Here is a 21,947-nt window from a genome sequence, read left to right on the forward strand (position 1 = left end):
GATGCATTCCAGAGGAGTTGGGCAATGGGGGGGGGGCGGTGGGGGGGGTGTGGAGGACAGGAGGTCAAATCCCAGCAAGGAATGGAATGTAAGTGTGCGGGGGGGGGGGGGGGGGGCCGCGGAGGAATTTGGGGTACAGAGAGAACACAGCCAGAGCAGAGCCCCACAAAGGGAGCTGCAGAAAGATAGGGAGTTACAGAGAGGGACAAGCCGAGAGAGAAAGCTGCAGATAGTGTCAATGGAAGAGAGTTGGGGGCGTATCACTCTGTCTGTTACCAAATTTGGCCTCTGAGTCTGCAACCGCGGGGAGCGGGGGGAGGGTTGTGGGTGAGACTGACATATCCGGCCTCGGGCTGCTGGAGGCTCATGTAGGGCTGGACTGGGCAGCTGCAGGGCTGGACCTGACTTCCCCCAACACGACCCTTCCCCACCTACAATCCCAACCCATGCCTATTCATTCTCCCTAAATGGACCCCAGCCTATGCGCAGAGCTCTTGGCCACAAAGCGACTGACACTGGCTCTACATACACATTATCGCAAACGCACAGCCCCTACACGGATCCATCACAATCACGTTATCTTCCTGTAAAGACTCCATCCCATGCACACAGCTTCCCCACAAATACAGCTCTATCAGCAAGCACACAGCCCTCGGGCCCACCATCTCTCCACCCAGTAAGGAGACAAGCTCGTTCCATTCATCTAGGGAGCATTTTTGAGCGCCTGCTGTGGGGAAGGCCCTGGGCCAAACACTCAGCGGCTGGGAACCCAGGAGGGGAAGCCCTGGCCTCTGCCCTCAGGGGGCTCCCAGTCAGCAGAGCAGATTCACCATAAACTGAGTTTTAATAGAAGGCAGGATGGAGCAAGCCGAGTGGTATGTGCTCAGGGGAGAGATCCCTTTAGATTTGGGAAGGGGGACTAAAACGCCTCCAGGAAAAGTGTCATTTTTAGTCAGGGTTTTAAAAAATAAAGATAGTAAAAAAAAAATAACAACGATCTTTTATTGACTATTTGTCAGTTGCTTTGTGTACATGATTTCATTGAATCCTTACAACAACCCTGCAAGGTAGGTGTCATTATTTTCATTTTTACAGATCAGGAAACTGAGGCTCAAAGAGGTTAAATAAACACGTGTTCAAGGTACTTGTCCAAAGTCATGGAGCTAAGTGGTGAAGCCAGGATCCAAACCCAAGCTTCTCTGACTCCAAAGCTCAAGCTCTCTCCATGAGGCCGGAGATGAGTCAGGGGTGGCCTTCCAGGCAGAGAGAAAAGCATAAGCAAAGGTGGAGAAGCAGGAAATCACGGAGGAGCATTCGGGGAAGTGAGGAGGCAGGCTGGTTGAGGCGCAAGGTACCTGCAAGCGAGCAGTGGTGGGGAAGTAAAGGTTAGGGTGGAAAGGCAGGCGAGGACTTAGGAGGATGTGTCATTCCACCTACCAGAGGGTGAAAGGAGGCCAGGGCGGGCTTTGAGCAGAGAGGACATAACCAGAACTAGACTTTAGGAAAATAACACTGGCAGCTACCTCGCAGATTGGTTAGAAAGGCACTGCATCAGCCCAAGTGACAGGTAATGACGCCAGAGTCAGAATGGGGGAGAGGAGGATGGCACTGGTTAGAAATTTTAAGAGGGAAAACGGACAGAATCTGATGACAGCCTGTCTTGTCCACCCTCAGGAACCAGGGCCCAAAGTCCGGCTGGGGTCCCCTAGCTTCCATTCATCAGTAGCCACTCAGAGTGGCTGGGGCAGCTAGAGTGTAGGTAAGGAACTGGGAAGGGGGGAGGGAAAGAGAGGATCCCATGGAGCTGAGACTGTGAAGATGTGGCTGCAGTGAAGGGCTGTGGTGAATAGCCAGGTAGGGGCAGAAGTGATGGGACGAGTGACTAGCAGGCTGGAAATGAGGAAGCCAAGGTATCGAGAGAGGCTGGGGAAGGTTAACAGTAGGAAAAACACAGATATAATTAGTCACTGGATCAGGCTGGGGGAAGGAGAAGAGGAATTATGTGGATGGTGGCTAAGAGGGGGAATGATGGGGTGAGGTCAGAGGCCAGGTCAGGCTGCAGGAGGCTGGGAAGAGATGGGGCTGTGGTCAGTGGCTACATTAGGCTGGGATGGGGGGAGAGTGAAGGGACACCCGCAGTGTGTAAATAAAGATGGGGCTTGAGAGTGATGAGGGGCAGCCAGTGGCTGGGTCAGGCTGGGGAGGGGGTGGTGCCATGGTCAGTGACAGGGTAAGGCTGGGAGTGAAAGGGGGTGTGGTCAGTGGCCTGGCTGGGCGTGGGATCAGCAAGACCCAATTTCCTCTTTGGGTCCCGTTTCCTCTTTTCTGTGAGGGGAGTGGGGGAAGGGGATCTATAAGCAGACCAAGAAATTAAGGAGGCTTGGAATCAGGGAATGGCCCATAGCAGGGACCATGAGGACTTGACAGTTGCGTTGGGCTGGGGGCGGGGCGTTTGGCAGATGACCCGGTGCAGGTGAAGGAACGGGTGAAAATGGCAGGAGAGAGCTTTAACATGACGGGCAAGCTCAGATGTGGGCGAGATCAAATGCAGGCAGGATGTGTGGATTAAGGGATGGGAAGGGAGGCCGAAGGGAGGCTGAGACAGATGATAAGATGAACACCATGGGAGTGTTAAAGGCAAGGGGAGTATTCTAAAAGTGGGTATGCATGACGGGCGTGAACTGCAGGGCCAGGGAGGAGAGTTGCAGAGGAAGGCTTAGCGTCTAGGGAGTGAGGGAACGGGGAGGCAGTAGAACTGAACTCTGAGGATTAAGCCATCCCCTTCTCCCATGGCAAGCTTCCTTGGCCGGCCTTTCCCTTAACTGACTCACCAGGCCCCTCTCCCCTAGATAGTCCCCCATTTACTACGAAGCCTAGCACATCTCCTGGGTCCCTAACACCTTCCCACCTCCTACCTTGTAAATAACATGGTCCAGGAACCCCTGCCCCTCACCTGTGGTGGCCACAGCAAGAGCCTTGGGCTTAGAGAGTACAATGCAGCTGGAATCCCAGATGCCTGCAATTCTAGCTGAAGCTCAGAACCCTACCCTGTAATCAGTTTATCATTTCTCTGCGCCAAAGAAGCCCCCATGGCGACAGAGGAACAAGAGCCCTCCCTGCAAAAAAAAAAAAAAGAGCACCTGCCAATCTCTTAAATTTTACCTGCCTGAGGTCACCTACCCTGACCTCAGCCTATAACCCCTAAAACTGTCCTTAGTTCCCAACATTAACCCCGATCCCAATTTGTCTCCTGATGCCCAATACTGGCTTTAACATTCAGCTCTTTCCCAGCAGACACTTGAATCCAATCCCTGATCCCTAATTTTGATCTAAATTTTACCTTTAGCACCAAATCCCAACCTTACCCCTAGAGCTTGACCCCTGAACCTAAAGATCATGTGTCAGGTGATTCCTGAGTCACTCCTTCCCCGTTTTATCCCTAACACTAGCTATGCCAACGGTCTCTAATGCCTAAAACTGGATCTCGAACGCCGTTCCTGCTGCTGACCCTTAACCCGACCCTGAACTCTAACTCTGGCTTAGGCTGACCATCCTAGAACACAAAATAATGTCCTTAATCCAAACTTTACCTACCCAAAACGGACCTGACTCACGCTCATAACTCCAAATTTAAACCCCTAAAGCTAACCTTGGCTCCTAAACCCAACACCACCTAATCCCCAACCCACCCAGGGCGCTCCTACCCACATAACCGCTATCAGCCAACCTCAAAGCCGATCCCCGCCCTGCGTCGCACTGCCACCCACTCTTCACCCTTCCCCAAACCTATCCCAGACAGGGGGCTGCTCCCAGGAAGGGAGCAGAAAAGCCTCCCGCAAAAAGGCCTCTTGAACTCCCAGCCCAAGCCGAGAGACACTGGACGCTGACCTCTCCAACAGGATCCGAAACAGGAGACGCAGTCAAGTCAGGGGCCCCGCCCGCCTCCCGGGCCCGGCCTTGCGGCCCCACCCTGAGGCCCCGCTCGCGGCAGACCGGCCTACCTGCGCTGCCCGGCTCTGCGCCCCGCCCGCCGGCCCGCTAACCCGCTCGTTCTCCCGGTGGCTCTCGGGCTCCGGCCTCGCCCTCCCTTCGACACTCTCTCGGCCACTTCCGTCCGGGAACGTCCCCCGCCCGCGGGCGGCGCCCTGGGCCCGCGCTCTATGGTTGCGGGGACCGCAGGAAGCTGCTCTGGCCCCAGATCTCGATGCTCGGGAGCCCGCCGAAGACCCGCAGCCCCTCCCCGGCAGGAAGCGAGGGTGCGGCGCAATCCCAAGAAGACGCCCGAGCTGGGCCCGAGGTCCCGGTTGCGCTGTAGTCCTTCCTTTTCCTAGCCCGGGGCGAAGGCGGAGGCGGAGGCGGAGGCGGCTCGCCGGAATGCCCGCCCTCGGGGAGTGAGGGGCTGGCAGGGACGTCCCCTCTATTTGCATAGTGCCCGGGACGTGGCGCGCACCGAGGCCACTTCCGCGTCCGGGGAACTCCAAGTCCCAGGATGCCTCAGGGCTCGGTGCGTCACTTGTGTGGTGTTGGAAGTGGCGAAGACTCAGGCTGGGAGGCGGGTCGGGTTTGTGAGCCACCTCCGGCATCCAGGAGGAAAACCCCGCTTGCGGAGCCCATAGGTGTGGCCCACTGACGATCGGTGGGAGTCGTGCGTGGGGTTGGGAGTTGACTCCGGGTGCACTCCTGTGTTTCTGCTCATCCTTTCCGCAGATGTCTCATATGGAGCTGGAGTTGGACTCGGGTGACGATGACTTGCTGGGCTTCCTGTTAGAGGAAAGCGGAGGTTTGGGGGCGGCGCCGGACGAAGCCTTGGAGGCGCCCCTGGATTGGGAGCTACCACTTTCCGAGGTGGGGGGGGGGCTTTGAGTCCGGGAGGCGCCGGGCAGGATGGAGGGGTGTCTCTGAGGCAGGGGGCGGTGATCGGTCAAAGCCTGTTAATCTGAACCCTGGGCAGGCATTGAGCGATTGGGACGTAGAGGATTTCCTGAACTGCCTGTCGAGTCCCCCAGCATCGTTGACCGATTTTAGCCACTCTGACCCCTATCTTGTCCACCATGATCACACCTATTCTCTGTCACAGGAGTATGTCTCCATAGATCTAGGTGAGTCTGATATAGGTGAAGTTTGGGGGAGGGGAGGGGACTATGGACCTGGCTGTTCATACTTTCCCTCTTGCAGATAATGAGGATTATGAGGAGGAAGGGGCCCAAATGACTTCACTGCGTGTGGAGGCGCCCGCAGAGCAGGTAACTTGACTTGGTTTACAGGACGGTTATTCCCACATTGACCGGGTTGGGGCAGGAGTCCGAATTTCTCTCTGACACCCTCTTGCACCTGTGCTGCCCACCTCTTGGAACCCCAGGAGATTGGTGAGCTGATACTGACGGAGGAGGAGAAGAGGCTTTTGGAGAAGGAGGGGCTTACTCTGCCCGGGACACTTCCTCTCACTAAGGTAAGACTCCCATTCGAGGAGCAAAGACTGGATGCAGGGGTTAAGTCCCTAGTAGGCTGACTCTGTTAATTTTTTGTTTGTTTTGTTATTTCTTGGGCCGCTCCCGCGGCATATGGAGGTTCCCATGCTAGGGGTCGAATCGGAGCTGTAGCCTCTAGCCTACGCCAGAGCCACAGCAACGCAGGATCCGGCCTCGTCTGCAACCTACACCACAGCTCACGGCAACGCCGGATCGTTAACCCACTGAGCAAGGTCAGGGACCGAACCCGCAACCTCATGGTTCCCAGTCGGATTCGTTAACCACTGCGCCACGACGGGAACTCCTGACTGTTAATTTTATATCAGTAACTTGAGAAAGGAGTGAGGCGAGATGCTGAGTCCAGCTTCGCAGGTAAGGGCTGAGGAACGGGTGCTGTAAAACTTCAGAAAAAGTTAGCATAAAACAAGACACAGAGACATTTATCTTAATTGCGGGTGGGAACTGGGGGACTCAAGGTCTCAGGGACCAAGAGCACTGCCTCAAGAAACCACACTGCTTTTATTGTGCTCTTTAGGATTACATCAAGTGAGGAGGGGGTTGTAGGTGCAGGACATAGTTCTTTTATTATTTTAAAAGTCACATAGCTGGTAGCTAGTTAAGCTTTTATTCTGACCTTTAGGCATTAACAATCACTAGCATTGAAGAAGCTGGATATTAGCTCTCTGCATAGAACCTAGAGAATTATCATTGTGCTTCCACAGACAGCATGCCTATCTGCGGCAACCCGGCAAGCCTAGGTTTGTACCTCCTTGCTGATGCATATTCTGTTAACGACCGGTCATAAACCCCCTGGGGCCTTGAGGCGCCTCTTCCTCTTATTTTAACAGGATGTATCATGCTGTGCAAACTGCATGCCTAGACCAACGCATTATGTCCTCATTCGGCTGACCACGTGAATACTTATGCCTTTTGGTCTTTGTTCTTAAGCTTAAATTATTTACCAGCATGGTGACTGTTTTTCAAGCAGGAATATGGGGTTAAGTAAAGCAGGACAAGATGGAATTTTCAGCATAGAAAATAGAAGCAAAGAGGCTAAGAAAAGATTGTAGAAACACGTCTCCTGACAGCGAGAGATTGGCACGTTTGTTGTTTGTAGGAAGCTGTAGTTAATATGCTGGATGCCAGGGCAGATCCTGGTTTGTAGGGCTTGTACAAACTTTGGTGTTCTCTTTAAGTAAGAATTCAAAATCATTAGTGTAATATTGGTATAGGGATTTGCAAAGTACTGTGCGAACAGGGGGGTCCTGACACTTAGATTTCACTAGTTTTACACTAATCCACCTATGGCTGAATGGTTAAGTTTTAGAATTCATCAAGGCTGGACTAAGGAGTATAACAAAAATAAATGTAAAATCCTGAGTTTTGTTTCAAGCAATGAGTGGCAGCTTCACATGTGCGGTATTGTGATACTATGATGAAATCAATATTTACTGATAGAAAGATAAAGAGACTTTAATTTCTTAAAAGTACAGTAGTGTGATATGACTACTAAGAGTGAATAGGGCTGGAGTTCCTGTAGTGGCACAGTGGTTAATGACTCTGACTAGGAACCATGAGGTTGCGGGTTCAATCCCTGCCCTCCCTCAGTGGGTTAAGGATCCAGCGTTGCCATGAGCTGTGGCGTAGGTGGCAGATGCAGCTTGGATCCCAAGTTGCTGTGGCTCTGGTGTGGGCCGGTGGCTACAGCTCCGATTCGACCCCTAGCCTGGGAATGTCCATATGCCATGGGAATTGGCCCTAGAAAAGGCAAAAAGACCAAAAAAAAAAAAGAGTGAATAGGCTTGCAAGCTGTATCAGCAGATACTCATTATCTAGTTGTGTTGCCTCTAGAAGAGCAGTAACCACTCGCTCTCCTTTGTATCAGCCAGAACGTCACATCTCAGTGTCCAGGCTTGAGCCCAGATCTTTTGACAGATATTAAGAATATACATTCCATCCTGAGAAGAGAGCAGATGATAAGTTAAAACTTTTGCCCAGATTTTTTTTTCACTTGGAAGAAATGTCAAGTGTTTTAAAATAGCTAAAGAGGAGTTCTCATCACAGCACAGTGGAAACGAATCCGGCTAGGAACCATGAGGTTGTGGGTTCGATCCCTGGCCTCGCTCAGTGGGTTAAGTAAGGATCTGGTGTTGCCGTGAACTGTGGTCTAGTTCGCAGACGAGGCTCCGATCTGGTGTCGCTGTGGCTGTGGTGGAGGCCGGCAGCTGTAGCTCTGATTCGACCCCTAGCCTGGGAGTCTCCATATGCCGAGGATACAGCTCTAAAAAGCAGTAAATACATAAATAAAGTAAAATAGAGATTGGGTGCTAGGTAAATCCAATAAGTAGAAAAAATAGGGGCAGATGTTGGCTCATGACAAGGAAGTGTTTTTTGTTTTTTAGTTAATAATTAAAATGGTTCCGGCTTGTGAGGGTGTTAACACCTGTTCTCGGGGGCATTTATACAGAAGCGGAGTGCTCAGGAAGGCTGTAGAAGGAATTCGCCCATTGGGAAGCTTGAACTCCGTTGCCTTCAGGCTCTTTGGTCGCACCTTCTTCTGATGTTACCCTTTTCCCCAATGTCCCTCAGATGGAGGAACAAGTTCTGAGACGAGTGCGGAGGAAGATTCGAAACAAAAAGTCTGCTCAAGAGAGCCGCAGGAAGAAGAAAGTGTACGTGGGGAGTTTAGAGAACAGGTATAAAAGGGAGAGGGACTTCGGGGGGGACAGGGAGAAAAGAGGTAATTGGGAGCGTCAGGTTTCTGAAGGATGGGTACAGGCCATATCCCCACAGCCCTGTTATTTCTCCAGGGTCCTGAAATACTCGGCCCAGAATCTGGAGCTACAGAACAAAGTACAGCTCCTGGAGGAGCAGAATCTGTAAGCAGCTCTTTGACCTCAGTGCTTTCTCATTCTTCCCGTTTAATACTTTCTTATTTCCCCTGCTCCACACTTGATTTCTAACTGGGCAGCTCCTACATGCAAGGCCTGGTGTTGGCCTTTCATGGGTATCTGATTCCAAGAAGTTCACAGCAATGGGGAATAAATTCCCAAGTTAACTACAGATAAGTATCAAGAAAGAGAAAGAGGGAGCGAAAAAGTCCTCACGTGGCAGAAGGCATTTGACAGTAGATGGGGATTCTGGAGTGGCGGCAGGGAGCATTTTAGGCAAAGAGAACACCACACAGTCTAGTGTGGCTGGAACCCTAACCCAGGTGAGTTGGGCCATAAGGTAGAGAACATAGAGGGAGTTCCCTGGTGGCCTAGTGGGGTAAGGCCTCACTGCTGTGGCTCTGGTTTGATCCCTGGCCTGGGAACTTCCGCAGCATGTGGGTGTGGCAAAATAAATATAAAAAAAGAACATAGAATCCCTGAAGAGGATTGAGTGTGGAGCTGATAAGGCAGTTGTACAAGCACTAAAGGTGTTTGCAGAAGGAGTTTAAGTCAGGGGCAGGGCAGAGTCCCGTGTGTTTGTTTTAATGAGGAACTTCAGGCATTTTTGTCTAGAGAAGAGGTGATCACTTGCAAAAATAGGTCAGAAAGTAAGAGAGAGGATCCAGTGCACAGATGGAGGGGTGGCCTTAACAGGAGGATTTTGTTATATGTCAGGGTGCCAGGCCGGGGGCTGCTAACTGTCCCCCGCTCTTCTGCTAGGTCCCTTTTGGATCAGTTGAGGAGGCTGCAGTCCATGGTGATTCAGACGGCAAACAAAGCCAGCAGCAGCAGCACCTGCGTCTTGGTGAGGATGGCGATGGAAGGAGAGATTCTTTTCTCAGGTGGCAGGGACAGGGGTGCAATCCAGAGCTCGTCCTCATCTCTTTTTTTTTCCTGTGTGTGCTCCAGGTCCTGCTCTTCTCCTTCTGTCTCCTCTTCGTACCTGCCATGTACTCCTCGGACACAAGGGGGAGCCCGCCAGCCGAGCATGGAGGTGAGAGGCTTGAGACCACTCAGGAAGGGCCAGCGGGGGAAGCCGGGGTGGCCCCTGAACAGTCTGTGTCTCCTCAGTGTTGTCCCGCCAGCTTCGTGCCCTCCCCAGCGAGGACGTTCCCCAGCGGGACCTGCCTGCGCTGCAGTCAGAGGTACCACAGGACAGCTCGACCCACGAGCTCCAGGCTCCTGGCAACTCTTGCTGCCTGTTCCACCACATGGCTTGGGCTCCTGGGGCAGAATCGCCCATGAAGCTGCCACTGCCCGACCGCTTCTCAAGGTCTTCCAGCCCAGGTCCCATCTTCCCCCTGCATGCAAATCTCACAAGAGAGGGAGGATGGCTCCCTACCCACAGCCCCATATCTGTTACCTTGCAGGGCAGGTACTCAGGCTAAATGTGAGAATGCAGGGGGCCTCAGCCAGAGCCTGGTGCCCCCAGTCTGTGTTCAAAGGAAAAGGAATGGGAGAGGGCGAGCCTCAGGTCCTATCCCCTGTCAGGAAGCCTGAGGGCACAAACACACCACACTTACTGGCTTTCTGGGGTTTTATTTGCACCCATGTATGTCTGTTGTTCCATGAAGGGGCCTGGGAGAGTCCACTGACTTCCTTGAACATTTCATGCAATGAGGGGATGGGGTGAAGAAAGAAATAAATAAGTGATTCTGATGCTTGGGTCACCCTCAACCCCTCTTTACTGGCGTGGTTGGTGGGGAGAAGGGAGGGCATGATTGTCCTGGTGGCTCAGGGTTGCAGGAGTCTGGATGGGGTCGGGGTAGTAGAGGAGGAAAGGCCTGGCTGGAGGCTGGGCTGTTAGTGCCTCCTTCCCCCTCTGGGCTCAGGTTTGCATGGCTTCCTTTGGTCCAGGTTTTAGGCCGGAGCTTTGTCCTGTGTCCTGTTTGGCTGTTGGCCCAGAGGCCTTTTTATGCTGCTGCTGCTGCAGGGCTAGCTGCATGGCCCAGATGCTCAGTGGTCGCATGTAGGCGAGTGAGCGGAACACCCGCTGCTGGCAGTATGCCTCAGGGGTCTGGAAGGCTAGGCCCAGGCGCTCCCACACAGTACGGTAGCAGCCTTCAGCTGTATGGAAGCCCTCCCAGGTCAGGCCCTGTAGAGAGAAATGGCCATCATATTCCTCGGCAACCCCTGAAGAGCCACTTCAGCTGGACAGATGGAGACAGTAGGGTCTCTGCCCTCAGGGAATTCCCAGCTACGGAGGGAAATAAAACTGACTCACAGGCAGAAGCCTGAAGGCGGGAGGTGGGATGCGTGCCAGGGAAAAGGGGGAGGCTTTCTGGATGGATGAGGTGGCATTGGATCAGGCTGTACAGAAGTCTGATAGCTGAGGAGGTTTGCTAGGCTAAGGTGCAGATGGCAGAGAGGTGGGGAAGGGAGTGAGTTACCTCTTGGATCATGGTGGCTGCCAGCCCGTAGACCACACCCACCCAGACTTCATCGGACTGGACACTGGATCTATCAGGAACACCATGGGGCTGCATTCCATTCACAGCCCCCATGGCCCCTCCTGCAAAGGCCTGGACATTGAACTCAAAGATGGTCTGGAGAGCTTGGACCACATGTGGGGTAGGAAATACCTAGACGGGCAAGTGATGAAATGGTTTCTTCAGCCTGCTTCCCACCTCCAGGAGAAACCCTTACCTTTCTCTCTGGTTCCGCCTTCTAGTCTCTCACCTCAGTATCTCCTTCTCCTAGGCCACTGGCCCTCAGGAACCACTGGCCAGCACACTGATCAGACATGATGCTATAGGCCTGAGGCTGAGAGCTGCAGTCATAGTTGTAATAGCGGCCTGGAGAAGTGGAAGGACAAAGTAGGGCTCCCTGTGTCCCCAGAGCTGCCTTCCTGGTCCTTAGGATCCCCTGACTCACCGTTCCAGAGCAGTCTCTCATAGGCTTCTCGGCCCCGGCTGAGGATGGAAGAAAACTGATCCTGGACCTCCCTGGTCCCACACAGAGCAGCCATCTGGACCATCACAGCCACAGCTGCCAGCCACAGTCCTCCACAGTAAGCACTGGTCAGGGACACAGGTTCAGGGATCAGACTGGCAGCTCTAGCCACTCCCAGGCTGTATAAGGCAGGTCACGCTTCCTTGAGCCCACAGTCTCTTGACTGTTCCCCACCTAGGCCCCTGGAAATCCCTACCCACCCCCCCCAACCTGGGGCCTGTGGTGACCCATCCATCATAGGTTTGGTCTGCATAGCCTCCGTTCTCAATGAGTCCGTCTTGGTCCTTGTCAAACTTCATTTCAGACTCCATCACAGCCTAGAGAGGGACCAAGAGACTGAAGACCTAGGTACTAAGGAAAGACAACAGTAGCCAGCTGGGCTCTCCATAAATACCAGGCAGCATGCCCCTGGCACACCGGCCACTGCACACGCAGCTCTTACCAGACACACAGGCCACATGTCCCTCAGGAAGACCTGGTCACCCGTCAGGTAATAGTCCCGATAAACCTGCAGCACAAACTTCAGGTTCAGGTCCTTCCAGTCAGCAGTGTCGTGGACCACGTATGCATTGACCCGGAGCCATGGCTCGTCATCTGGGGAGGGGAGGAGACCCGGTCCATTTGCGCTGGGGGGGCGGGGAGGGGTGGAAGGGGCAAAACTTGAGGTAGGGGAGGCTCTCTTGTGATGGAGGGACTCTTACCTGGGTCCCCGATATCGTGAGGGATGACGTTCCTCCTTTTCACAGGTGCTGTGATCCCACTCATCAGGTACCGTCGCTCTGTCAGGTCCTCCCTGAGAGTGGCCAGAGCTGGGGGAGCAGATACACAAGGGGGGCACGGGGCAGGGAATGGCTAGGCTTGGGGTCGGGCACAGAGCTGTGTGTGTGACTCCAGAGGGGACCCCTTAAGTGGGATGCAGAGACAGCCTTGAGGGGCCACAAGGTTCCGGGGCGTGGGGAGCTAGGCGGGCAGAAGCAGCACAAATGGGACCCTCACCCATGTCATACTGCAGGCTGAGCTCAAGTTTGGGCCAGAGCATGATGAGGGCAAAGGAAGCGTAAAAGTGGACGTCATATGTGTTGTACATGCGATATTCCTGGCCTGGAGGAACGAGGGAGACGCACCGTTGCCACGATTCCCACTGCCTCTTCACGTTGCCCTCCCCAGCTCGTCCTCTAGAGTTGGGGGTGCAGCACTGTCACACTGCACACCTGCCACTATCCCCATCATCCCAACCAATACCCAGGGAGAGGCAAAACCCGCCATCCTGGCTTGGGGCACGAACTAGCCTTATGGCTAAGCCTGCCACACCTTGCGCTGCCCCCCCCACCCCCCCCCCCCCGGCAGCCCCTACCTTCAAGGTAGCCAAAGCGACCGTACTCCTGCAGGACGGGGCGGAGCTGACACATGCTGCCCACCAGGTCCTCTGGCAGTGAGTCCTCGGGGACTTCCAGCCACACTGTGCCCCCATCCGCCAGGAAGTATAGTTCATTGAACAGTGCAGATTTGTACCAGGCAGGCAAGGATCTGGGGGGTCAGGAAAGGGGGGTGGTCTAATGAATATGGACCTCTCAGGAAAGGACGGATTCTGGGGCTCAGCAGAGTAGGGCTACTGACTCAATCCCCACTCAACTCTGCTGACTTTGGTGTGTGGAGAGTGAATCAAGGAGTCCCATTGAGTTCCCATCTTGGCGCAGGGATTAACGAATCCGACTAGGAACCATGAGGTTGCAGGTTCGGTCCCTGGCCTTGCTCAGTGGGTTAATGATCCGGCGTTGCCGTGAGCTGTGGTGTAGGTCACAGACGCGGCTTGGATCCTGTGTTGCTGTGGCTCTGGCGTAGGCCAGTGGCTACAGCTCCAATTCAACCCCTAGCCTGGGAACCTCCATGTGCCAAGGGAGCGGCCCTAGAAAAGGCAAGAAGACCAAAAAAAAAAAAAAAAAAAAGTCCCAGTTGGAGTGGGAGCGCCTGGGAGAAAGGCAAGCGAGGGGCCCCACTGGCACCTGTCATCCAACACCGGGCTCTGCCAGGCGGAGATCCTCTCTTCCCAGTCTGCATATCTGCTCAGTGCGTGGTGGCTAAGGGTGGGTGCTGCGTTGCCATCTGGGCCAAAGAACCTGGTGTACCGCCTACGGTGGCCAGCAAGGGGAGGGATGAGAATGCGGGCTCCGGCGCCGAGCCCCAGCACCGTAATCCGTGCACTCTCCCGTTCCCGTCACCTGTGGTAGACCAGGCCCTTGGCTCCAAACATGATTCTGGGCATGTCCCAAGCCAGCGAGAACTCCAGGCGGCGCCGGCCTCCAGGTGGCAGCCTGGTGGTAACACACACGGCCCCGGCGATGCCCACTCCTTTCTGCGAGGGGGGGCTTTGGCCTGAGAGAAGCACAAGCTGAATCAGCCCAGGCACCTGCTTCAGCCGCAGGGATCCTAACCTGGGAATAAGGCTTCTATTACCAGGCCTCCCGCCCCTGCTCTGAAGACAGGGACAACCTCTCTTCCCGCCACCTCCCTGTCAGACGCCCCCCCATCACCAGCGGGGGAGTCCAGCTGTCCATCTTGAAGTAGATCCTGCCACACCTGCTGCCCAGTGCCATCGGGGTCAAAGGCTGTGATGTGCGTTACCGTGGTGTCTGGCTGTAAAGGGGCCAAAGACTGTGAGGAGAAGCCCCACAGGCACCCCGGCTTCTAAGTCTCCCGTACATAGTCTAGGGGCTTAAGGGCTATGGTGAGGGTGGGACTCAGGAGATGAGGAAGTCAAGAGACCACAGTGGGATGGTGGTAGGTTCTGGGGCCGGGCCGGGAGTGGGGGCTCAGGGGCTAAGTCTAGGGCAGGTTCCCCCATACCGTGAGTCGAGCAGCCATAGCCATCGTGTAGGGATTTGGAAGGGTTGGATGATGCAGCAGCAGCCCCTGTACCGTCTCCCCATCACGCTCCAGACAGAAGGGCTCATTCCACAAGCCCCCTGGGGCATCCTCGTCACCCCCTAGTCCATTCCGCATGGAGAACATGATGGATACATCCAGGGTTTCGTCCCCTTCATTTTCCGCATCCCACACAAAGACTCCTACCGGCAGGCTGCTGTCCTGGGAGCAGACGATCAGACTCAGATGGTCCCCAGAAGCCCCCTCTGGCTCCCCTTCCAGAAGCAGCCCTTGGCACTGAGGGCCTGACTCAAATACCCCCATGTGCTGTCTTCCCCTTGCATCCCCCCATGTTCCCAGGCAGGCTCTCCACCAAGAGACAGAAAACCAATCGGGCCATGGTCCTGAGCAACCAGTGCGATTTTCACGCTCCGTCTCCTCCCCTGCACAGGTCATGGAACTTTCAGGAGAGACGGATGCTGGGGAAGGGAGAGCGATGGAGGAAAGAGAGGGGGAGCCTCACCTGGTAGTCGTGGGGCAAGATGGGTGTGATCTGGCGGCAGGTGAGGGTGACATTCTGGCCGGGAAGCTGATAGACTGTCCAAGCTCGGGGATAGAGGGCGTGGTAGAATGCAAAGGACCCACACAGGCCCCAGTTCCAGCTGCGCAGGACATTGGGGTGCTCCACGGACAGGACCTGCTGGTACACGGTCTGCCCTTTCCGACGCAAGCACACGGTGAACTAAACCAAGAAGGTATATGGACTGGAACTGGGTGACTCAAAGGATCCTCAAAGGAAACTCCCTCTCTTTAGGTAGCTCTTCCCAGAGACTGCAGTGGCAACCAGGGCACCACAGCCGGGCTCATGTCCCAGGCCCTTCCCCTACGCTCATGGAGACATTTAAGTCGTGCCCCCTCCATCGGTCTCCCAGCTTCCTCTCCCTTTTCGCTGCTGCGGTCTTCGTGCCCCAACCCACACCCTCACCATCTTTGCTTTTACTCTGCCCCTCCTCCTCTGGATTTCAGATGGATTCTTCTTAAAGAGAAATCAAGATAGGTTCATCTGTATTTTTTTAATGTTTCGGTGACTCCGCATGGCCCTCAGGCTAAAGTTTAAACTCTTCTACCTGGCTTCCGAGGCCCTTCTTTTTTGGGGGGGAGGGGGGACACCCATGGCATGTGGAAGTTCCTGGGCAGGGATCGAACCTGCGTCACAGCCCCGCAGTGATGATGCCAGGTCCTTAACCCATTGAGCCACCAGGGAACTCCTCCTTGAGACCTTTCTCGATGTGGCCTCTCTCCACCCCTCAGACTCAATTACCTGCTCAAGCCTCTGTAGTCTAGTTGTGGCAAACACCGTTCCTTGAGTATACTGTTTCCTCCTTCGTGGTTTTGCTTATGTTCATTCTCCATTTGCTAAAATGCCTCATCCTTCAAGGCCCAGGTCAGATGCCATCTCCTGTCCTCAAGCAGTGAATCATTCTCCTGTGTGTCCCCCTACCCCTCTGGTCTAGCATGTTACAGTGTGTTTACATTCGGACCCCCTGGCTGCTCTGGAGGGGAGGGGCTGTGAGGGGTTAATAGCTCTTCCCTTGTTTCGATAATGTGTGTAAACGTGTAAAATGGGCATAATAATGGTACTTTCCTGGTAGGAGTCTCTTGAAGTATTAAATATTATAGGAAAAGCCTAGCACAGGACCTAGCACATGTTAAGCAAGCAAAAATGACTTTAACTGTAGAGTCAGGAGTCTGGAAGGCATTCCCTCAGGATACCTAAAGGATGAGCCAGAGAGGAAGCGTGGGGCATTGGGCAGGGCTGGTAAACCTGAACAAGGAAGGGCCTTGTCATTAATGAGACTCAAGGTCTGCTAGTCACTTCTCCTTTGAAGATGAGCTAAAAGCTGGAGGCCTCCCTCAGACAGGAAGTAGGAACTTGGTGGACAGCTCGCCGAGGAGGGCACTAGAGAGAGATGCTTAAAGGTAGGCCATGTGCCTCTGGCAATCACTAGGAGTGATGAAGAGACACAGGGAACTAAAGCTTCCATAAAGGGAAGAAGGGGATTTTCCTGGGAGAGAGGTTCTCAAGGCCCCAGCCTCCAGTGGAATGAGCGCCAGGAAAGAAGCAGGCCTCTGGCTAAAGGCCGGCAAGTCAGAGCAGGCCGTGGGTGCTCTGTGCATCCTGTTTTCTCACATATTTGTAGACTCTGGGGTTGTTTTCCCTCTGATCTTTCAACCAGTTAAGTGGTCCTAGAATTCTCCGCCTCTCTGTAGCTGGATACTGGCTCAGCTAGTGGAACTGGGGCAGCAAAGTAGGTAGAAGCATTGACTAGAGAGTTGAAGGGCACAGGGGTACCTTTACTCTTTCAAGGAACGTGTGCTCTGAGTGTGTCATTCCTATGCATCCTAGCACAGGGCTGGGCACATAGAAGTCATCCTGGAAGTACTTACTGGACTGAATCAGGTGCGTATCTCCCTGCCACATCCTACATTAGCCAAGAGACCCTTCCTGGCCTGACAAATACTATCCCAGACGTCTCTTCTTCCTCCTGGCACTTACTTGGTCAGCAATGACTGTCTGGTGTCGGTACATTCCCGGATTAAGCTGCCAACGACAGAACTGGCCTCTCCAGCCTCGGGTGATGGTGCCTCCCCCAATGCCACCTAAGGGGCAACCTAGAAGAAGAATCAAGATGGTTAGTGGGGTCCAAGCGAGGAAAGTGAGTCCATTTCTCACCTTCTAGACTAGAAAGATGGGTTCCTCTAAACACCAGGGGGCTGTCAAATCAACACATTGTATACTTTAAACCTACAGGGATGTTCTATGTCAGTTACATTTCAATAAAGCTGAGGGAAAAACGCCTAGGGGCTGGGTCAGCGCAACCCGCATGAGCTGAAAGCCTCTTTGCCTAGCTTTGTGCAGTAGGCCTGGAGGCTGGGCCCTCTCTGACTGGGCCAAGCCGGAGTGAGACTCACCATAGATCTGTCTCAGGGGCACGCAATTGATGAGGTCGATGAAAGGTGTCTTCTTCTCTACCCGGGTCTTCCGGTACCACCACTGCAAGTACCTGAGGAGCAAGGGGCAGTGTGAGTGGAAGGGGGGTGGCAGGTTGCTGTCACCTGCCTCTCTGGACACCCAGATGTGACTTCCCATTAAGCTGCGAGGACCCATCACCTTCACTTCCAAACCTCTGCCCCCCTCGACTTCTCTACAGTTCAAGGTCCTCTCAGCTTCCCAGTCACCCCAGCTCACGGACTGGGACTGTCTTTGCTTCACCTCTCTAGTCTCCGCAGAAGGCGCTTTCTGATCTTTCCTCACCTCTAATTTCACCACCGCTGCTTTAATCTACCCCAGGAGATTTCTTCTGATGTGCCGAAAGGGCCAGTTCCGGATTCCAGATTTATAATGACCCCTACCCCACCAACAGGCGTGAACTGCTGGGATAACTTTCTTCTTTCTAAAATGATTATTCTTCTTTTTTTTTTTTTTTTTGTCTTTTTGCCCTTTCTAGGGCTGCTCCCGCGGCATATGGAGGTTCCCAGGCTAGGGGTCTAATCGGAGCTATAAGTGGTCGGCCTACGCCAGAGCCACAGCAACATGGGATCCGAGCCGCATCTGCGACCTATACCACAGCTCACAGCGACGCCAGATCCTTAACCCACTGAGCAAGGCCAGGGATCGAACCTGCAGCCTCATGGTTCCTAGTCGGATTCGTTAACCACTGAGCCACAATGGGAACTCCCTTCCTGATTATGAAAGGTGAAAATTGGGAGAATACATGCAGTAGAAGGTGAAAAAAAAAACCCCGACCCATATACAACCAGTGTTTACGTTTTGGGGGCATTTCCTTTTAAGTCTTTCTCTCTGGTTTTCTCTTTTTCCTTTCAGTTCAGCATTTAAACTGTAAGCTTTCTAATTTTACTCTCCCATAATATCCCAGTGATGCCTTCTAAAAACTCCAACATTTTCCTGGTCTGTATCCAATAGGCAGAATGATTGTGTTTGGGATTCAAGGCTCTGACATCTCTCTCAGCCTATTTTCTAATTTTATTTCCTACAAATTCTCATTCAGAGCAGGTCTTCAATAAGCAACCCTGCCCTGTCAGACTCTCACAATCCCACTCCCTTCCCTACCTAGTATTTTCAACCCATCGTTCACGCACACCCCTTGTAACCATGTAATTGGGTAAGTAACCCTGCTGAGCCTCAGTTTCCTCATCTATAAAATGGGGATACCTCTTGCCCTTCCTAACACAAGGGAATAGTCAAAAGAACAAATGACACAATAGATAGGAAAACCACAAAGTGGAACATCCGTGTCACGTAGGTTCATTACTTGTATATGTACTATCTCAACTCCCAATCAGACGCTGTCCTGTTATTATTATTTTTTTTTGCCTTTTCTAGGGCCGCTCCCCCACGGCATATGTAGGCTCCCAGGCTAGGGGTCTAATCGGAGCTGTAGCCTCCAGCCTACGCCAGAGCCACAGCAACGTGGGATCCGAGCCGCATCTTCGGACCTACACCACAGTTCACGGCAACGCCGGATCCTTAACCCACCGAGCAAGGGCAGGGAGAGAACCCGCAACCTCATGGTTCCTAGTCGGATTCATTAACCCTTGCGCCACGATGGGAACTCCATGTCCTGTTATTTTAGTGTTGCTCATGTGAGTCTGACATACTTTTAAGTTCCTTGGGGAAAGGGACACCGACAAAGACTAGTTGATTATTACCCACAGCTTCAAGCACAGGGCAGGGCACATGGTCGCCGTCAATAAACAGTTGCCAAATTGACAAAGGACCCATGTCCAAACAAGGCAGCATGAGAGAGATGAACCAGGGACATGAGCAAGGGGAGGAGAAATGTGAAGAAAGAATATAGAATACCCTGTCCTGGTATGGGGAGCCAAGTCCAGGGGGCTGAGCACAGCTTCAGGCCTCTGTCATTCTTAGGTGGCTAGGATGCCTACAGGTTCTTGATCTCAATGTCTCCACCACATGCAACCCAGTGTGCTTCAGGGGTGAAGGGGGAGGGAGGGAAGGCTATGATGATGGGGAGGCAGATCTTCTCTGCCAGCTTAGAGGAAACTAGACTTTGACACTGGAGGCCAGCAAGGACTGGCAGAGGGAGGGAGGGAGGGAGGGTGGGGAGAGGATTCGGGCAGTGAGGGCAAAGTGCAAGATATGAAGATAGGCAGAACAAAGGGGTATCTGGCACAGAACGAGCATGCAATACATACTCATTGGATGGATGGATTCTGGCTGGAGCGGGGAGCAAACACAATTGAGTGCTTACTACTCTGAGGCCAAGAGAACTCTGTGGTGCTAGAGCTCCTGATCAGAGTACTCCCAGTTCAGCTCCCTCTCAGGGCTCACCTTTCTCTCACTCCCTTTAGTGAGAGATTAGCAGCTGGCCCTTCCTGACCCATTTGGCCTTTTCCCTAATTTCAGACCCAACTTAAGAATTATTGTTTTGAATTCCTCTTTGTCTCACCCTGCTTTCTCCTCAAGACAGGACCTCATCTCATTCCAAAGCCCCCTGTGTCAGCGATCTTCACCCTGTCCTGGCATGGGGAGCCAAGCCCAGGGGGCTGAGCACAGCTTCGGGCCTCTGTCATTCTTAGGGGGCTAGGATGCCTACAGGTTCTTGATCTCAATGTCCCCACCACATGCAACCCAGTGTGCTTCTCTCAGCACCCCTGTCGTAGACCCTATTTTGACTCAAAGCCACTTGGGGTCAAAACTGGGCTGGGTCAGTTTCAGAAGCAGCCTGGAGGGATTATTGTTCTCTGGGACAGGCCACCTAGAGGAATTGACAAAGGCATCAGATACACGGGCAGTGACAGGCCCTTCCCACTGCCTAGGGCTTGGGTTAGGTACGTGGGCTCTCTACCCCAGCCCCACAGCACTGACTGCAGAAAAGAAGGATGCCCTACTTAGAGGCTGCCAGGGCTGGATTTCCCAAACTTTAAGCCTCCCTCCCCAGCTCTGTGTTTACTCTGTAGACTGACTCAGGATGATGCTTTCTGTCCTACGGCCACTTGTTCCTGTTAATAGGTCTTGGCTCCATCACTAGTTTTTTGAATCCAGTGGGAATCGAGGGATCTGGAGGAGTTCTACAGTTCAGGGTAAGCTCTTGGAGTGTCTGCACCGCTTGTGGGGGAGAGATAAGGAAATGCTCTGGAAGATCATTACTAAGCTCTGGGGAACCTAAGGCAGTGCCTCCCTGGCCAAAGGTCTTCTTTGCTTTTTATATCAGGGGCTGTCTATTCTAGAACATCTCTTATCGCCTGCCCTCTCCTTAGGGCTGAGAGCAAGCAGCCTCTCACACACTCCTTGGAGTCAAAACTGATGAGGAAAGAAGCTGATGGGCGTTGGGACTGTAAAATGCTGTGCCGAAATGAGGGTCAATAAATAGTCCAGCTGCTCAGGGGAATCTGGGGCTGAGAACGCCCCCCCCCCATGACACAACAATGTATCAGTACCATATCCCCTAGAATATTCTTTCCTATCTTGCCACAAAGTATAATCCCAAAGGGCAGTCTTTGGAAAAGAGGGAGTCTGTGAGACAGCCTAAATGGGTAAGGCTGACCGAAAGGTCCACATGCTCCTGTTCTTTTTTGCTAAAAAGATGAGTTCCTGGAAGGAAGAGAGTTGCAAAGAAATGTGACCTAATCTCACCAGCCGGAACCAGTGGCTTAGAATATGTTGGGGATGGGGCCACCAGACTAGAACAAAGCACCCCCCTTACTTTCCTGCCTCTGCTAGAACAAAGCCAGGCACAAGTTATTTTAGGCAATGGGATCTACTCACCTCAAGCCCATCCCAAAATGCTTTATCAGGTTGCTCAGGGAGATGTCGTTGGCATTAAAGGGTTTTCTCTTCTCTGCAAACTCATGAGCCAGGCAGATGCGCCAGCCAAAGGGAGGCACCTGGTAGCCCTCCGCTTTACCCTCATAGGAAGCCATCAGCTGCCCAGTGTCCTCTGGATTGCTGTGGCTCGGCTCATTTTGGGGTTGATTGTCCTCAGGGTTCTGGCAGTCCGTAACCTGCGCAGTCTCAGTGCCTCCAATATCTTCAGGGTAATAAGTCTGCGGATCCCCTTTGGCACAGTTGGTCGGCTCCGAGGCTGGGACTCTGGTTCCCATGTTTCCTGGATCCTGGATCCCCACGACCTCGGTAGTCTCGGGTCCCGAGCTTTCTGGTACAAAGTATCTGGCCAGCCAAGCCCAGACGCGGGCGCGGACTGCTGTTAGGTGCCGTCTCCGAGGGCTGCCCGCTGGGGAAAGCTGAGGTGAGCTGGTGTCTCCTTGGAGCCGGGGAGCTGTGGCTGCAGCGGCGGCGGCGGCGACAGCAATAAAGCCGCCAGGGTCTCGTCCTCGGTCGTCTCTCTGGGCCCTGGGCGGGAAGGATCGGGCCTCGACGTCATTGGGCCGTGGTGATTAGCTGGCCCGGCCAAAGGGCGACTGTGCCCGCGGAGAGGGGAGGAGTCCCGGGGACCGGCCCGCCAGGCACCGCCCCCGGGACCCGCCTGGGAGCTCGCGGCAGCCTCGGTCCCGTCCCGGGGCTGCAGCACCAGGCCCCCCAGGGTGGGCGCCGGGTCCCGCCGGCCGGTGTCCGGGCAGCGCCAGCGCCAGGGCGCCAGCCCGTGGGAAGGTGACCCACGGCGGCGGGACCACTCGAGCCCCTTCCGGCCCAGCCGGCCCGGCACTTCCGGTCGGAAGGGGCTGGGAG

The 21,947-nt window shown here is 53.9% G+C and overlaps 3 protein-coding genes across 6 annotated transcripts in view; 1 reads left to right on the plus strand and 2 right to left on the minus strand.

Moving 5' to 3' along the window:
* The window catches only part of TLN1 (talin 1), a 34,283-nt gene extending 30,143 nt beyond the window's left edge, over window positions 1-4,140 (minus strand). For both annotated transcript variants that reach the window (XM_047767870.1, XM_047767869.1), the window contains exon 1: window positions 4,002-4,140. The gene's annotated coding sequence lies outside the window, so the exon portion shown is untranslated. The remainder of the gene's footprint in view (window positions 1-4,001) is intronic.
* Window positions 4,141-4,363: 223 nt separating this feature from the next.
* Window positions 4,364-10,060, plus strand: CREB3 (cAMP responsive element binding protein 3). 3 transcript variants are annotated; one of them, XM_047767880.1, is made up of 10 exons: window positions 4,364-4,504; window positions 4,708-4,845; window positions 5,078-5,099; window positions 5,176-5,243; window positions 5,360-5,449; window positions 8,058-8,164; window positions 8,279-8,347; window positions 9,122-9,206; window positions 9,311-9,395; window positions 9,473-10,060. In XM_047767880.1, exons 1-10 carry the CDS (start codon window positions 4,490-4,492, stop codon window positions 9,787-9,789), a joined length of 996 nt encoding a protein of 331 aa, XP_047623836.1. In that variant the 5' UTR covers window positions 4,364-4,489; the 3' UTR covers window positions 9,790-10,060. The 3 variants fall into 3 exon arrangements, with proteins under 3 accessions (XP_047623836.1, XP_047623834.1, XP_047623835.1); XM_047767878.1 differs by having other exon boundaries at window positions 4,379-4,504; window positions 4,952-5,099; XM_047767879.1 differs by lacking the exon at window positions 4,364-4,504 and adding an exon at window positions 4,511-4,616 and having other exon boundaries at window positions 4,952-5,099.
* On the minus strand, window positions 9,925-21,908 carry GBA2 (glucosylceramidase beta 2). The gene is made up of 17 exons (XM_047767871.1): window positions 21,027-21,908; window positions 17,189-17,280; window positions 16,773-16,888; window positions 14,739-14,957; window positions 14,198-14,437; window positions 13,885-13,987; window positions 13,573-13,726; window positions 13,357-13,482; window positions 12,708-12,880; window positions 12,350-12,454; window positions 12,055-12,162; window positions 11,796-11,947; window positions 11,564-11,670; window positions 11,276-11,418; window positions 11,081-11,196; window positions 10,792-10,983; window positions 9,925-10,496 (listed from the first exon to the last, which is right to left on the minus strand). The coding sequence occupies exons 1-17, from the start codon at window positions 21,359-21,361 to the stop codon at window positions 10,230-10,232; spliced, it is 2,748 nt and encodes a 915-aa protein (XP_047623827.1). The 5' UTR covers window positions 21,362-21,908; the 3' UTR covers window positions 9,925-10,229.
* Between the last annotated feature and the right edge of the window lie 39 nt (window positions 21,909-21,947).

Source organism: Phacochoerus africanus, chromosome 2 (assembly GCF_016906955.1).
Source record: "Phacochoerus africanus isolate WHEZ1 chromosome 2, ROS_Pafr_v1, whole genome shotgun sequence".
Classification (NCBI taxonomy): Eukaryota; Metazoa; Chordata; class Mammalia; order Artiodactyla; family Suidae; genus Phacochoerus; species Phacochoerus africanus.

Coding starts and splice junctions, on each gene's coding strand:
- CREB3 (XM_047767878.1), top strand. Junction 8,165..8,278: donor GTGGGGAGTTTAGAGAACAG/GTATAAAAGGGA, acceptor TTATTTCTCCAG/GGTCCTGAAATACTCGGCCC. Junction 9,396..9,472: donor CCCGCCAGCCGAGCATGGAG/GTGAGAGGCTTG, acceptor GTGTCTCCTCAG/TGTTGTCCCGCCAGCTTCGT.
- GBA2 (XM_047767871.1), bottom strand. CDS start 21,361: ATGGGAACCAGAGTCCCAGCCTCGGAGCCGACCAACTGTGCCAAAGGG. Junction 11,948..12,054: donor TCACGATATCGGGGACCCAG/GTAAGAGTCCCT, acceptor TCCCCTCCCCAG/ATGACGAGCCATGGCTCCGG. Junction 10,984..11,080: donor TAGGAGAAGGAGATACTGAG/GTGAGAGACTAG, acceptor TTGCCCGTCTAG/GTATTTCCTACCCCACATGT.